The 13132-nt window shown below is 37.4% G+C and overlaps 2 protein-coding genes across 2 annotated transcripts; one reads left to right on the forward strand and one right to left on the reverse strand.

Moving 5' to 3' along the window:
- Positions 6574 to 11719, forward strand: LOC107643977 (ferredoxin-thioredoxin reductase catalytic chain, chloroplastic). Its single transcript, XM_016347740.2, has 6 exons — positions 6574 to 6785; positions 7532 to 7644; positions 9847 to 9896; positions 10035 to 10106; positions 10734 to 10794; positions 11485 to 11719. Exons 1-6 carry the CDS (start codon positions 6680 to 6682, stop codon positions 11527 to 11529), a joined length of 447 nt encoding a protein of 148 aa, XP_016203226.1. The 5' UTR covers positions 6574 to 6679; the 3' UTR covers positions 11530 to 11719.
- Positions 11863 to 12958, reverse strand: LOC107643978 (zinc finger AN1 domain-containing stress-associated protein 12). The gene is made up of 2 exons (XM_016347741.2): positions 12764 to 12958; positions 11863 to 12442 (listed from the first exon to the last, which is right to left on the reverse strand). Exons 1-2 carry the CDS (start codon positions 12854 to 12856, stop codon positions 11957 to 11959), a joined length of 579 nt encoding a protein of 192 aa, XP_016203227.1. The 5' UTR covers positions 12857 to 12958; the 3' UTR covers positions 11863 to 11956.

Below are 13132 nucleotides of genomic sequence, written 5' to 3' on the forward strand. Positions count from 1 at the left end.
TAAATTAGATAAAAATTTAACTATTTAAATAAATAATTTGATGTTTAGAAATCAAGCATTAGAATATTTTTTTACTTTTTTGTGAAGTATTTTTCGTGTCATAAATTCATAATTATGTAATTATAAGAAATATTTATTTTTAAATCACGTTTTAAATTAATTAGCTTCCAATATTAAAAAGATTGTCATATTTTTAAATCGTTCATTCATTTTGTATTTATATATTGTTATAAGGATTAATAGTCAAATTGCCAATGAGTTATAACTCAAATGACATAGTTTCTCCATACTTACTTAGAGATTGTGCGTTCGAGTCTCTCTAATTTTGGTAAAAAAAAAAAAGGGTTAATAGTCAAACTAGTACATGGAAAATAAGACATTATTCAAATTCATCCCTGAAAGATTTTTTCAATCAAATTGGTCTTTCAAAGATTACAAATTAATCATATTTATCATACAATCACTCAATTAATAAATTTCTTCAAATATTGATGAAAATTGATGTCCTAAATCATTAACTGATAACATGTAAATCTAATTAGATGTTGACCAAATATGTTTATAAAAATTTATTTAGTCATTTTTTTCGATTACAAAAATCATATTCCCAATATGACCTAGTGACTAAATTGATAGATTTTCGTAAATCATTTAGTCAACATCCAATTGAACATGTTATGTGTCATGTATGCTATCAAAATGCTTTATCTTTTAGGGACTAATTTGACTATTAACTCATTGATATAATTTTTAAAAATTCTTATGATAATTATTCATTTTCTAACTACTATAACGAAAATTTTTATAATAATTTCAAATTAAATATTTTTATAAAGTTTTAAAATTTTTTATTATAAATATTTTTTGTAATTATTATAAATGGCTTAAAAGATCTTATGATTACTATAAAAATTTGTAATGTATTCGATTTACTTGTTTGTATATGAAAATATAGTAAATCGAATTAAGTGGTTTCAATTTAGTATGGGCATCAAAATCATTAAATCGAAACAAATAAATTCGATCTTGGGTGTGGCTCGACTCTTATCACTTTTATTTATGTCTGTGAAAGCTGCTCTTATTAAATCGAAGTTATTAATTTCGTTTTACGATTTATATAGAATAGTCTTCGCTCTTTCATAGTAAATCAATTTTAATAAATTTGATTTATTAATACACCTACTAATTTGAATCAATTAAATTCGATTGATATTAAAGAAGTATAAATCAATTTAATTGAATTCAATTTATATTAAAAAAAATGTAAATTAAAACAACTGAATTCAATTTATATTAATATGCAATTGAAACATTTGTATATCTCGGTTACACTGTAAACGACATACATGGAGGATTATCTCATTCATAGTGTAAACAAGATACGTGTAAAATTATCTCGTTTACAGTGTAAACGAGATACAGTGAGACAATTTTCCAGCAGCTATAAAAGGATGTGTAATCCTTGGCATTCTTCACAAAAATTTCATATCTTCTTCTGTCTTGTTTTTCTCACAAAAAGAAGGCAACAATGGCCAGTAATAGCGTATACATAGTTGTGTGTATTTACCCCAATTATCGTATGAAAAATGGCGATAATAAGGTGAAATTTGAGTGTGAGAATCTGATACTATTGCGCACTCAACGTGTGAGTTCGTTGTCTGAGTTGAAGAGTTTGATATTAAGCAACTTTGGTGGCACAAAAACGAGGGAGGTCAGAATGGTGGAGTATATGTTACTGGCACCGTTGGATAATGGAGTTTTCCGATTTTGACTATTTCGGCAATTTGGGGACGAACATGTGCAACTCATGTTCGACATCCATGGGAGAATCATGGCGGAACAAGTGATGGAGCTTTCCGCCGAGGTTGGAGATGTTTGTGGTGGTGGTTTTGTACACTCGACCTATGTACAGGACGACCGACCTCTCGCACCACCACCCATTCATGACACCATTCCTGTGGAGGACATGGAGGTGGGTGAGGAAGACTCCGACGAAGAGTACGTTGTCGATAGTGATTCTTCTAAAGGGGATGATGAGGAGGATTTTGTACCGGAGATGCCGGACCCAATTCCGGCGCTATCAGATGTACCAAGTTACTATCATACATTGGATCTGGACGCCATGCATGAGAGAACTCCGTTTTCCAACACGGGAGAAGAGGATTACAACCTAGATGGTGGGGCAGATTTCAGGTTGGCCACAGATTCAAATGCCGAGATTCAGTGACACAGGGTGTGAAGAACTACAGTATTCGCAGGAGTGCTGAGTATCGGGTGATCGAATCGGACCGATTAAAGTACCATGTGCAATGCCGTCAAGCTGCAAATGGCTGTCCATGGAGTCTTCATGTTGTCTTTCGACAGAACCTCAGATACTGGTGAGTTCAAGTTTAATTGAACCGTACTTACTCATTTATGGTTGCCATATATTAAGTAGTTTTGAACCATGGCTGAAACATAGCTGTTTTATTTCATTAGGGAGGTCCGAAGAGTTGGTAGAGCGCACACTTATTTAGCACCCACCATGTTCAAGGACCATCGTCAGTTGGATAGCAGTCTCATCTGCAAGGTCATCTTGCCGTTGATACAGTCCAACCCCTCCGTCAGCATCCGTGTGCTGCAAGGTGCGGTCCGACAGAGCTATCACTTCAAACCCTCCTACAGAAAGGTGTGGATGGCGAAGTAGAAGGAAATTGCTCAGATCTACAGAGATTGGGAGGAGTCATACAACAAGGTGCCGAAACTACTTCAGGCGCTGTAGAGTTGTTTCCCAGAAACTATTTGTGAGCTACGGGCCGTGCCGTACCGTACTACGACGGGCACCTTCTAGTCCGCGACTCTAGCATGTTCGATAAAGTATTTTGGGCTTTTCCATCCTATGTTGAGGCTTTCAAGCATTGCAAGTCGTTTGTTTCAGTCGATGACACGCATCTGTATGGCAGATACGGTGGGGTGTTGCTTATTGCGGTGGCACAAGACGGCAACAACAATATCCTGCCTATTGCTTTTGCCATTGTGGAGTCCGAGAGTACCGAGTCATGGTCGTTCTTCCTTACTAATCTGAAATACCATGTCACCCCACAAGAAGGTAGGCTGGTTATCTCCGATAGATCGTATGCCATCAAGGCTGCACTTAGTGCCGATGATAGTGGTTGGCATCCTCCTAGGGTGTTCTACGCTTACTGTATTAGACACATGGCAGCGAACTTCATGACTCGATTCAAGTCAGCCAAGGGCAAGAGATACCTTATCAACGTCACTTAAAGTCCAAGCAAGATGGGTCACCTGAGGTTGAGGGTGAGACGGTGGATCTGATGGAGGGCTCACTTGAGGCCATGATGAGGCTAGCAACATATTGTAGTCGTACAATGGTGGTGTCGCATACTGGGCACCCGGTCAAACCTCCGCCCCGTATGACGCTCCAGATGCAATCTGCGGCATCCAGGCCAAGGTATGCGCTGGAGCAGATGGATGCTGATACTGTCCGACATCTTACTCCTTGCCAGTCTGGAATGACTGGGCTAGGCACTACATCGAGGCCGGGTCAGCAGTGTGAAGTTGGAATGCGTCGTCGAAGAATATCTCCTCAACCATCTGCTCCTCTTGATGGCTGCTGGATGGACCTGCATCATGCCATCCAGGTGGTGATGTGTCCCAGATGGCCCGATGCTGCAGCCCTCCTGAACCGGATGAAGGACGTGGTAGTGGGCTGGAGGAGGTGGAGATGGAGGTGAATCCTCCCTGTCTTATGGGATGTCTCCGTGGTCCTCATGTCGGTCGTACCCGGCCTCCTCGTCGAGCTTTACATCCTGCTGCGCCCGACGAGGCCTGACCTTCTCCCTCCTAATCCCCTCGCCTGGTCTATGCTCTCTAGCACCCCTGTCCCTCCTAACAGGTCACCGGGTATCCATATTAACCTCCCTCGTATGCCTACGCCGATCCGGCACGCCCTGGAGAAGGTAAAGATCGTCCCTCGGCTGATTGGCAGTGGGGCTGTACGTCGGCAAGTAATTCGACGTGCCTCGGATCCTCCAAAACCTCCTCGCCTGACAGGTGCCTAACACGGCAAGCCCCACGCCACCAATCATAATACTCCTAGGTCGGCCTATAGTCCAACGTGTGCTGAATGGAGATCCTGTGGCCAGGATCAAAACATCCCCGCCAGCCGCTGTACAAATCATGATGTCTGTCAGGCCACCACACATCATCACCTCGGTCAGTGGATGTTAGGAACCTGTCAGAAGAAACAAACAGATGTAACTAATCTGATGGGGCTGACTGAGACACATGTGATGATTGTAATAATTTAACTATAAACTCAGAAAAGCAAAGATAAATAAGACATCAGCGATACCTTGACTGTGGTGCCAGGCACCTGCTGCTCTCCATTGAACTGCCACTTCACCCGGTCAACCTGGTGAAACTGCACAACATTGAAGCAGACAAGGGGGACGAGTGACATACATGTCCCGCACTCATCCTCCTCAATGAACCAAGGAGGGCACAGAGCCTGCAGAACAGGATCGTCGTACGATGTCCATATAAACTGAGAGAACCGTAATAGAACTAATAATTAGCACGAAAAATGAATTCAACATAAAGGATTAAAATGAAAATGTGGTGGTGTCAAACGTGGTGCTAACCTCATCGAATTGTAATCTGTCGATCGCTACTCTCCATCGTAGGACCCTGGCCTCATGTTGATCTCTGCTCTACTGCTGCAGTCCAACCAACCTGACACCAATCAAAAGAATAAAAGCAGTTCATTATGTAGAAGGATGTAAGAAGTTACAAATTGATAACTAAATAAAGACATAAACAGTTGTTACCTCGTAGCCATAGGATACATGTAGATCCCTTGCTCTGGTGGACACCATTGAAAAAATCTCTGGTATATCCAGGACATCAACAGCGGGGTGCAGTCAGCGATGTTCGTGACGCCTCGGTGTGCCGCCGAGCACAGTGACTGGTACGTCCAGGCCAGTATGGCCGATCCCCAAGACACGCCCGACACCGCCCAAAGTCCTGAAAAAGTGGGAGCCAACGCAGGTGGACCAAGTTGTTTGACTTGTCTGTCATCAAATGGCCTCCGACTAGTAAGATGATGTAGCACCTAGCGTACTGTCGGAGGGTCTCTAGGTCGTCCGTCAGGGGCATCTGGCGGATATGGTCCCGTAGCCATACGAACTTTAGCGTGAAAGACTCATTCCTCTGCGCCGCCTGCTGTGGAGCCACCGGAGGCCTGGCACCTAGTAACCGCTCCAGCAACTCCCACGTCTCCATGTGGTCCCAGCTGCCAAAGTCATGGAAGCACCCCCAACTAGGTCCTCGTGTGCGTGTAGCCCTAGGTGGTACTCCACGTCTTGCAAGGTGATAGTGGCCTTACCCCTCGGGAGATGGAACGTGTGGGTCTCAGGACGCCATCGCTCCACGAATGCCGTAATCAAGAAATTGTCGAATGTGAAATACCTAAGAGGCACCGTGTTGCCGAATCCAGCCCCCTCAAATACGGGACGATAGCGTTGGGTGGAGGAAGGATATGACTCACTCGCCGGGGCAGTAGAAGGCGAGGCCTCTGAAGAAAAAATATATATTCACAATAATCAAGAAATAATTTTAAAAGTTTTATTGGTTGTTTGAAGTTTAATGGTCCTTATAATATCACTAAACTTTTAAATAGATTTCTATATTTTTTTATTAAATTTTTACATTGTTTTTAGTTTTGTAATTAGATCTTTTTAGTATAAAAAATATTATAGTTAAATAAATATTTTTTTATAAATTAAAGATATTTATAATTAAGAACATAATTAGATCTTTAATTACATATTTTTGAAAAAAATATTATTCAGTTAATTTTAATATATTTTATATAAAAAAATCTAATTATAAAATTAAAAGTAGTATAATAACTAAATTAAAAAATTATAAAAATTTAATTATAAATTTGACAAAACTATAAGAAATAAAATAGAGTTCCAAACTAATAATTATGTAGTAACAACCTAACACAAGTGAAATAAAATAGAGTTCCAAATTTCTAACAGTGGCTTATTCTTAACGATACAAACTATATTTTAGTTCTTGACGACTATACTAACCATGGCTACATATACACATATATCTATAGGAAATTTCATAAAATTCAACACAACATAACTAACCGCAAAGTCGGTTGTCCCATCATAATGCGAAGTCTCGTCTAGTCTGTTGATGTCTCCATCCTTACCAACTGCGCGCCATCATCGTATTTATCGATAATATGGTCAGAAAAGGGTAAAATTGAGAAAAAAGTGGTTAAAAAGTTTAAATTGGAGCCAGTCAAACACTGTCAATGACATATATTTATAGCCGTCCCACAGCCTTATATCGTTTACATTGTAAACGAGATAAGCAAGCGACAAATTTGGATAATAACTTTTAAAATTATATAATTCAGTAATTATTACATTTATTTAATTTATTTAAATAAAAAATTCTTAATTTTTCTATTAAAAATATTAATCACCTGATATTTATTTTATAAGAAAAAATAAAAAGGAAGACCATCAATAACACGTATCATCATATAAATGAAACGCAGCACAAAATTCCATTTTATTTATTGTGAGACTCACACAAACTTGGAAGCCACACACTCAGATACCAGTTCCTTCTGTTGCAGTGGAAACCGCCACCAATGACTTCCCATGCTTCTTCTTCCGCCGCTGCCGCCTTCGCTCTCCCCGTTTCCTCCGCCACTTCTTCTATCCGCCGCCGCAATCCCACTCTCGTTCGAGCCCAAGGTAAGTTCCTTTTTTTATCCTTATTATTGTGCCACTGATTCTACTTCCAATTTTCCACATTCGAATTGAGTTCTAGCTTTGGTTATGTTTAGTTGCTTTCTGATCTTGTTGCGAAAATGCTCTTTTTTAAGTTCTAACTGAATTTTGAAATTCTTATTTTTTATTATTATTTTAAGATAATTATTAGCACTCATTTTGTGAGGCGTGAAATGGATTTTGATTTTTGATGTCAAATCTTGTTTTTATTTCTATTTTTTTTTTCTTTTGTCAAATTTCAATGCTTTTTGGCTTTTGAATCTAGCAGAACTTGGCGAAGCTAAAAGTTTGTCTGCTGCATATCCATTTTACGTTTGTGGAGATGTGTATAAGAATAAGAAATTAATTGTATTTTCGTTTTTCAAACTAATTTTTTTAAGATGTTTGCTCAGCATTTATAAAATTTATTTTAGGTAAAATTAATTCTGATAGAATTAAGTTAGAGGCTTAGATTTGGTTTTCACAAACTTATGTTCGGCGGTTCCTCTAAAAATGATTATGGCAGCAAGTGAAGATTTTTTGCTTCAATTAATATTAAAATCAATTTTGGAGGCAAGAATTTCTTTTGAGACTTGAGAGTTAGGCAAAAAAATTAGCAAAATCAATTTTACCATCTCCCCACTCTGTTCTGATTTTGTAATGGTTTTGACTTCAATTTGGTGATTCGTTAACATATTGCTTCTATTTAAATAATTTGGTTGTTTTTCCAGTGGAACCATCAGATAAATCTGTTGAAATTATGAGGAAGTTCTCAGAGCAGTATGCACGCAGGTCAGGAACATATTTTTGTGTTGATAAGGGAGTCACCTCTGTTGTTATCAAGGTATATTCTCTATCTTTGCCATATGAATTATATAAGTGAATATGATGTAAACTTCCTATAAATAGTTTCCCAAGTTTTAAGTAGTGATCTTTGTCAAATAGATATCTCATAGTTCGTGCTCCTTATAGTTGTTGTCAATGAACTGTAGCTCAAGAAGCATCTTATTACCAATCATAAATAAAAATGTCCCTTTGGTCGGTGCTGTGACTCTTGATTCAGCAAGTCTTTGTTGGCTGATATTTTGAAACTTCATAACGGTGAGGTGAGTGAGTTCTGTTCTTTGGTTGGCATTGTTGCCTCTCAATGTAAATGAAACATAAGTATCACAATAAATTAAGAAAGAGCTACTTGAATTTAAACATTCTTTGTGGGATATGCACTCATGAGGTAGTGTATTAGTGCCGGTGCAACTATGCAATTAGATCTATGCTAGGTACCTCGGGCATTACTTTCATAAGGTTCGCTACAGAGTGCATTTAGTGTTCTGAATTGTGCTGGAATTTACTTCGTGTTTATGTTCATATTTTTCAATTTTGCTTCTTAGGTTGTGAAGCATTTGATCATTTCATTTCTATTAGTATTGATAAGAAATAGTATGATACTCTTGTCAATGATACTAGAAGGCCATTGTCTTCAGTTTTTGAGAATTCAAGAGTTGAAAATGAATACTAGTTTTTTTAATTGAGTTCTTCACGATCCAAAGTGGACGTCTTAGCTTGTTTGGTAAGGCAAACACCCATTTGAAATATTAGTTTTTCTTGATGCAATACATTTCTGGTGCGGCTTTAGGGATCTTATATGAGTATGTGAGAAAATAGTATGGCTGGACCAAATTTGACTTCTGCATGCATCATATTGCTCCTTGCTTTGTAAATTTTGCAAGGATAATTATAGTTTCCTGCTCCTATAACAGAATTTTCTGAGAAAATAATATGATATCATGACATTTCACTATATTGATACTACAAAAAATACAATAATAATAAATATCAGTAACAATGTTATGAAGGCGCCCCTTCAATCATAGACTAGTGCATGCCACTCCCGAGAAGTATTATGTGTTGTATTCTACCTCTCCCAAAGCAGAACATGTTGTGATTTGAGCTTTTTATTTTCACTTCATTCAATTGAACCTATCTGTACAACTATCTCATATGACCATGTTACCAAGCAGCTAGAATTGTCAATTAATTATGTTGAAATCATACAAATATGATAGGCTTATTCCATATTGGAGAAAATTATATCTGTGATGGATGAGATATAAGAATGGTGATGATAATTATCTAATCTGTGATATATCTCTACTCCTCTGTAAAAAGGGTTGAGACACACTAACTTTCTTCTGGTAACATTTTGTTTCCAAGTTTAAGAGAAGTTAAGAGAAGTATTTTAATGATGGAAGTCACAAATATTACCCCAAATTTTGTTAGTGATCCTGAATTTATGACTGGCTCATTCACCGAACAGCCATATTAATTGCTACTTAGAATAGTAGGGTGTAGTCCTATTACTTAGGGGCAGCAGAAGAGATTGACAATGAGAATAACAGTGGTGTCTTCGTATCCAATAACAAGAGGGTGGATAATATAGAAGGTATTCCAATGGCTTGAAGTAGAGAGAAATTACTGTTGAAACTATTAAAAAAGATTTATATGTTAATGTTTTAAATACGATAAAAGAAAATGTTGTCCAATCTATTGAGCGCTTTGTGCCAACATAACCGAGTGGGGCAGGATTTTTTTGGTATTGTTCATATTGACGAGCAAAATTTTCAAACTTTACTATATCACAAGTTTAGGGAGGTATATTACAACACGTAAAAGCTTATAGGGGCAAATTGCACCATGCACATAGTATATAAGGCCAGCTAGTAGTAGTAAGGACAGTGTTTACACTAGTTCATTTTTATGTGGAAAATGCAGTATTAGAAAAGAGAAAAGTAAGTGAAATTTAGGTTGCTGCAAATATTGACATGTTAGAATGGAAGTTATAAAATTTCTTGAAGCAGTTCTATGTTCAAGTAATGAGATGCATTTTAGTTTTCTTATTTTTTTTTCCCCATTAATGAGATATATTTCAATTCTGAAAATGACATCAGAATGAATTTATACATTTGCTAATAGATGAATGCAACTGATTTTAGAATTGTAATTCTCTCAAGTAATCTGTTCTTTTGTTTTTCTATGTATTTTGGAACAGGGGTTGGCTGACCATAAAGACTCATTGGGTGCTCCACTATGCCCTTGCCGGTAGAAACTTGTTCTTTTAACTAGTTTTCCCTCATAATTTCCGTCTTTATCCTGTAATTCTGGCTGTATGGTTTAATGGATAATTGAATTCATATTGGTGTTTTTTTAAGTTTTTAACTCAAAATACTTGTGTTTTAGGCATTACGACGATAAAGCTGCTGAGGCTGCACAGGGCTTTTGGAACTGCCCATGTGTTCCCATGCGAGAAAGGTAGGAATATTTTTATAACTACTGGAACATATATGGCTCCTCTGGAATTAACTTATCAAGTTCAAAGATATATGTTTAGAGCAAGCAAGTTTTATTACAATAAGATATTGTCTATCTAAATTAGATTTAGGATTGTATTGATAAAGATTCAGTAAACTGCTTGTATGTCATTCTTGGCTGTGGTTATGCAGTGATTATGCTATGAAAACAGAAATATTTATCCATAAAACAACTGTATCAAATGCACAAGTATAGACTATAGCCATGCAGTTGGTTTGCTAAACCTAATATATTGAAGAATCAAGATGTAGGTCAAAATAAACTCTGCCTTAAACTGTTGTCACCGCATTCTTGTTTGGTCACATTAGTAACCTGGAGTTCTTTTCATAGTTTCTGTTTTGGTCACAAGCAGTGTTACTTTAGCTGTTCTGATTACTGATTAGTAATATGATGTTCTGATCCCCGGTGAAGTTTATGCTATAGAAGCCATCATATATTTTGTACTTTTGTTGTTCGTCAAGAAATGTGGATTAAAATATATGAAACTTACGAAACTTAGTTATGCCCCCCAAATGTCTCACCTTGATTTTTTGGTCACAACTCAGTTATTATCATTTCATTTGGCAGGAAGGAGTGCCACTGCATGCTCTTTCTCACTCCTGACAATGATTTTGCAGGCAAGGAGCAGGTAAGTACCTTAATTTCATTCGTTCTAATTAGGGATAGCAAAACTCCCTGAAACGTGGGGATCTCCGCGGGGACTGCCCCAAATGGGGATCTGAAGACGGAGAATTTTCTCCGTGGGAATGGGGATGGGGGTAAAATTCCCTCGAAGCAGGCGCGGGGATCTGAACAGGGATTTTTGCCCCGTCCCCACTAATCTCCGAATTACTAAATTTATTTAAATATCTTTAATAATTTTTTTAATGTAAATTTTTTAGTCATTTCCAATCTCTTCTCTCCATGACTATGGTGTGTTATTTTATATTTTTAGACTTATAATCTTGGACAATACTCCATTTGTATGTTGTAATAATATTTTGTGATTTTTTAGATTTTTTATTAGAATTTTTATATAAGTTATTAATATAAAGAGATGGAAAATAGGGTCTCCGCGGGAAATGGGATCCCCGCGGGGAATGGAAATGGGGGACAGTATTTCCCCCGCCCCCTGCCCTCCCCGTTGCCATCCCTAGTTCTGCCCTCCCCGTTGCCATCCCTAGTTCTAATTTTGATTTAGGTTGTCATGAATCATGATTACATCTTACTTTCTATGCTGTGTTCTTATTTCAGTTACTATGATTTCCCTCCTTGGAAGAGGTCTGTGTGTTGATTTAGAATACACATATATATTACAACCAGTTTTGCTGCTTTGCAGGCAATCACCTTGGATGAGATTAAAGAAGCAACAGCAAATATGTAACAAGCTATTTTTATATTTAGCTACTTGTTACAAATCTGTATCTCTAAAACAAACAAGCAAAAGGAAAAATGTAATAATGCCTACCCAAAATCATGTGTAATATTAATTTTTTGTTCTTTCTGAATAGTTACAATGTATTTGTCCTATCACAAAGCTCATTCATTTTACCACTTCATTCTTTTGGATCTGATGTTAAAGAGCAACTATACTTTTACACCCAGTTTTGTGTTATCTTTTTAGCACATAATGATCTGCTATTGCTAAACCGTCACAATCAAAGTAATCTATTTCGAATACCAAAAAAAAAGTAATCTATTTCAACCTTGGAGAATGTACATGAAAGCACCACTTTCATTCCATGCCATAAAAACTAAAGCATTACATGGTCACATAAGAACGAATAAATTTCCAATCTATAATCCTTGTCTCAGTATGCCTTAACAGAAGGATTTCTAGGAGCTGAAGCAGAACTACCTCCCCCACTCTTGCCACACTCTTGTTCGGTCCTCGAGGCGAAAGCGGCCAAGAACTTGTTATTCCACCATCCACTAGCAGAAGCAGGAGCCGTAACCGACACTGACACTGGACTCGACGCTGCTCTACCACAAGCATGATCCGCGGGAAAACGGTGCTTGAGGCACACCTTAATGTGGCAAGTTTTACACGTACTGGAATTTGAGAAGGTTAGAACCTCCTTGCAACGCTTTACAGGGCAAATTGGTTTCTTCTTATTTTGGGGGTCACAAGTTCCTGAGTTTTGGTGCTTCTTCAAGATGGCCTCCTCGTCCTGTCCTCCATGTCCTGTAGTCTCAATAGAAATCGAACATGTTTCACAAATTATGACTTTTCTGCTGTTGTGGTCGGACTTGGGGCAAGAATGGGACATGTAGGATCGGTGTTCCAAACAGAATACCTGTACAATTTATCACATTCACAGCAGTTTCTTCAATTTAAAATGAACCATAAATGTGAATATATATCGTAGATCGTTTAAAATTGCAGCTCAAAACCTATAATTACGTCCCTAACTTTTAGTTTGTGGTTCATGCAACTACATTATAATAGCAATTGGAAATCCATGAATTGTCTACAATCTCTTCTAATAATATCAATGATTCAACCTAATTGCAAACGAAATTTAAAATTATCAATTAAATTATATGTAATTATCATTCTAAAATTATTATATTGTTGAGTTTCAAAGTCTATACTTATATTCCTAAAAGTATTATACCAAAGAAAAAAAGATATTTGACATTAGATAACAATCTGGTTGCTGGCAGTGTTTACCCAAATCTGGAAAAGCTTCTGTGCCACCTCCTCCCATATTTTCAAAGCCTTTTGTTACTCTGATAATAATTGAAAGAAAGATAGAATTGAGATGATAAGATTTTTATGAAGTGAATAAGGATGGGAAACAGAACAAGAAGAAAACGTGTATTTATAGGTTTGGTATGTCTTGTGGCCTAAGTCAGAAAATATGGGAAGGAGATAACTAACCGTGTGAAAGTGTAAACAGAAGATTCCAGATAGTGGCGGGCGCATCACAATTGGGCGGCTACGCCTACGCGCTCTCGTTTATATAACGGATCTAACGGATCTA

This window comes from Arachis ipaensis, chromosome B05 (genome assembly GCF_000816755.2).
Source record: "Arachis ipaensis cultivar K30076 chromosome B05, Araip1.1, whole genome shotgun sequence".
NCBI lineage: Eukaryota > Viridiplantae > Streptophyta > Magnoliopsida > Fabales > Fabaceae > Arachis > Arachis ipaensis.

Bases quoted from the DNA above. Each gene is read 5' to 3' on its own strand.
- LOC107643978 (XM_016347741.2), bottom strand. From the start codon at position 12,856: ATGGGAGGAGGTGGCACAGAAGCTTTTCCAGATTTGGGTAAACACTGC. The intron at 12,443-12,763 runs GTATAATACTTT...TAAATTGTACAG, and splicing joins CAAATATCTTTTTTTCTTTG to GTATTCTGTTTGGAACACCG.
- LOC107643977 (XM_016347740.2), top strand. From the start codon at position 6,680: ATGACTTCCCATGCTTCTTCTTCCGCCGCTGCCGCCTTCGCTCTCCCC. The intron at 10,107-10,733 runs GTAGGAATATTT...TTCATTTGGCAG, and splicing joins TGTGTTCCCATGCGAGAAAG to GAAGGAGTGCCACTGCATGC. The intron at 10,795-11,484 runs GTAAGTACCTTA...GCTGCTTTGCAG, and splicing joins ATTTTGCAGGCAAGGAGCAG to GCAATCACCTTGGATGAGAT.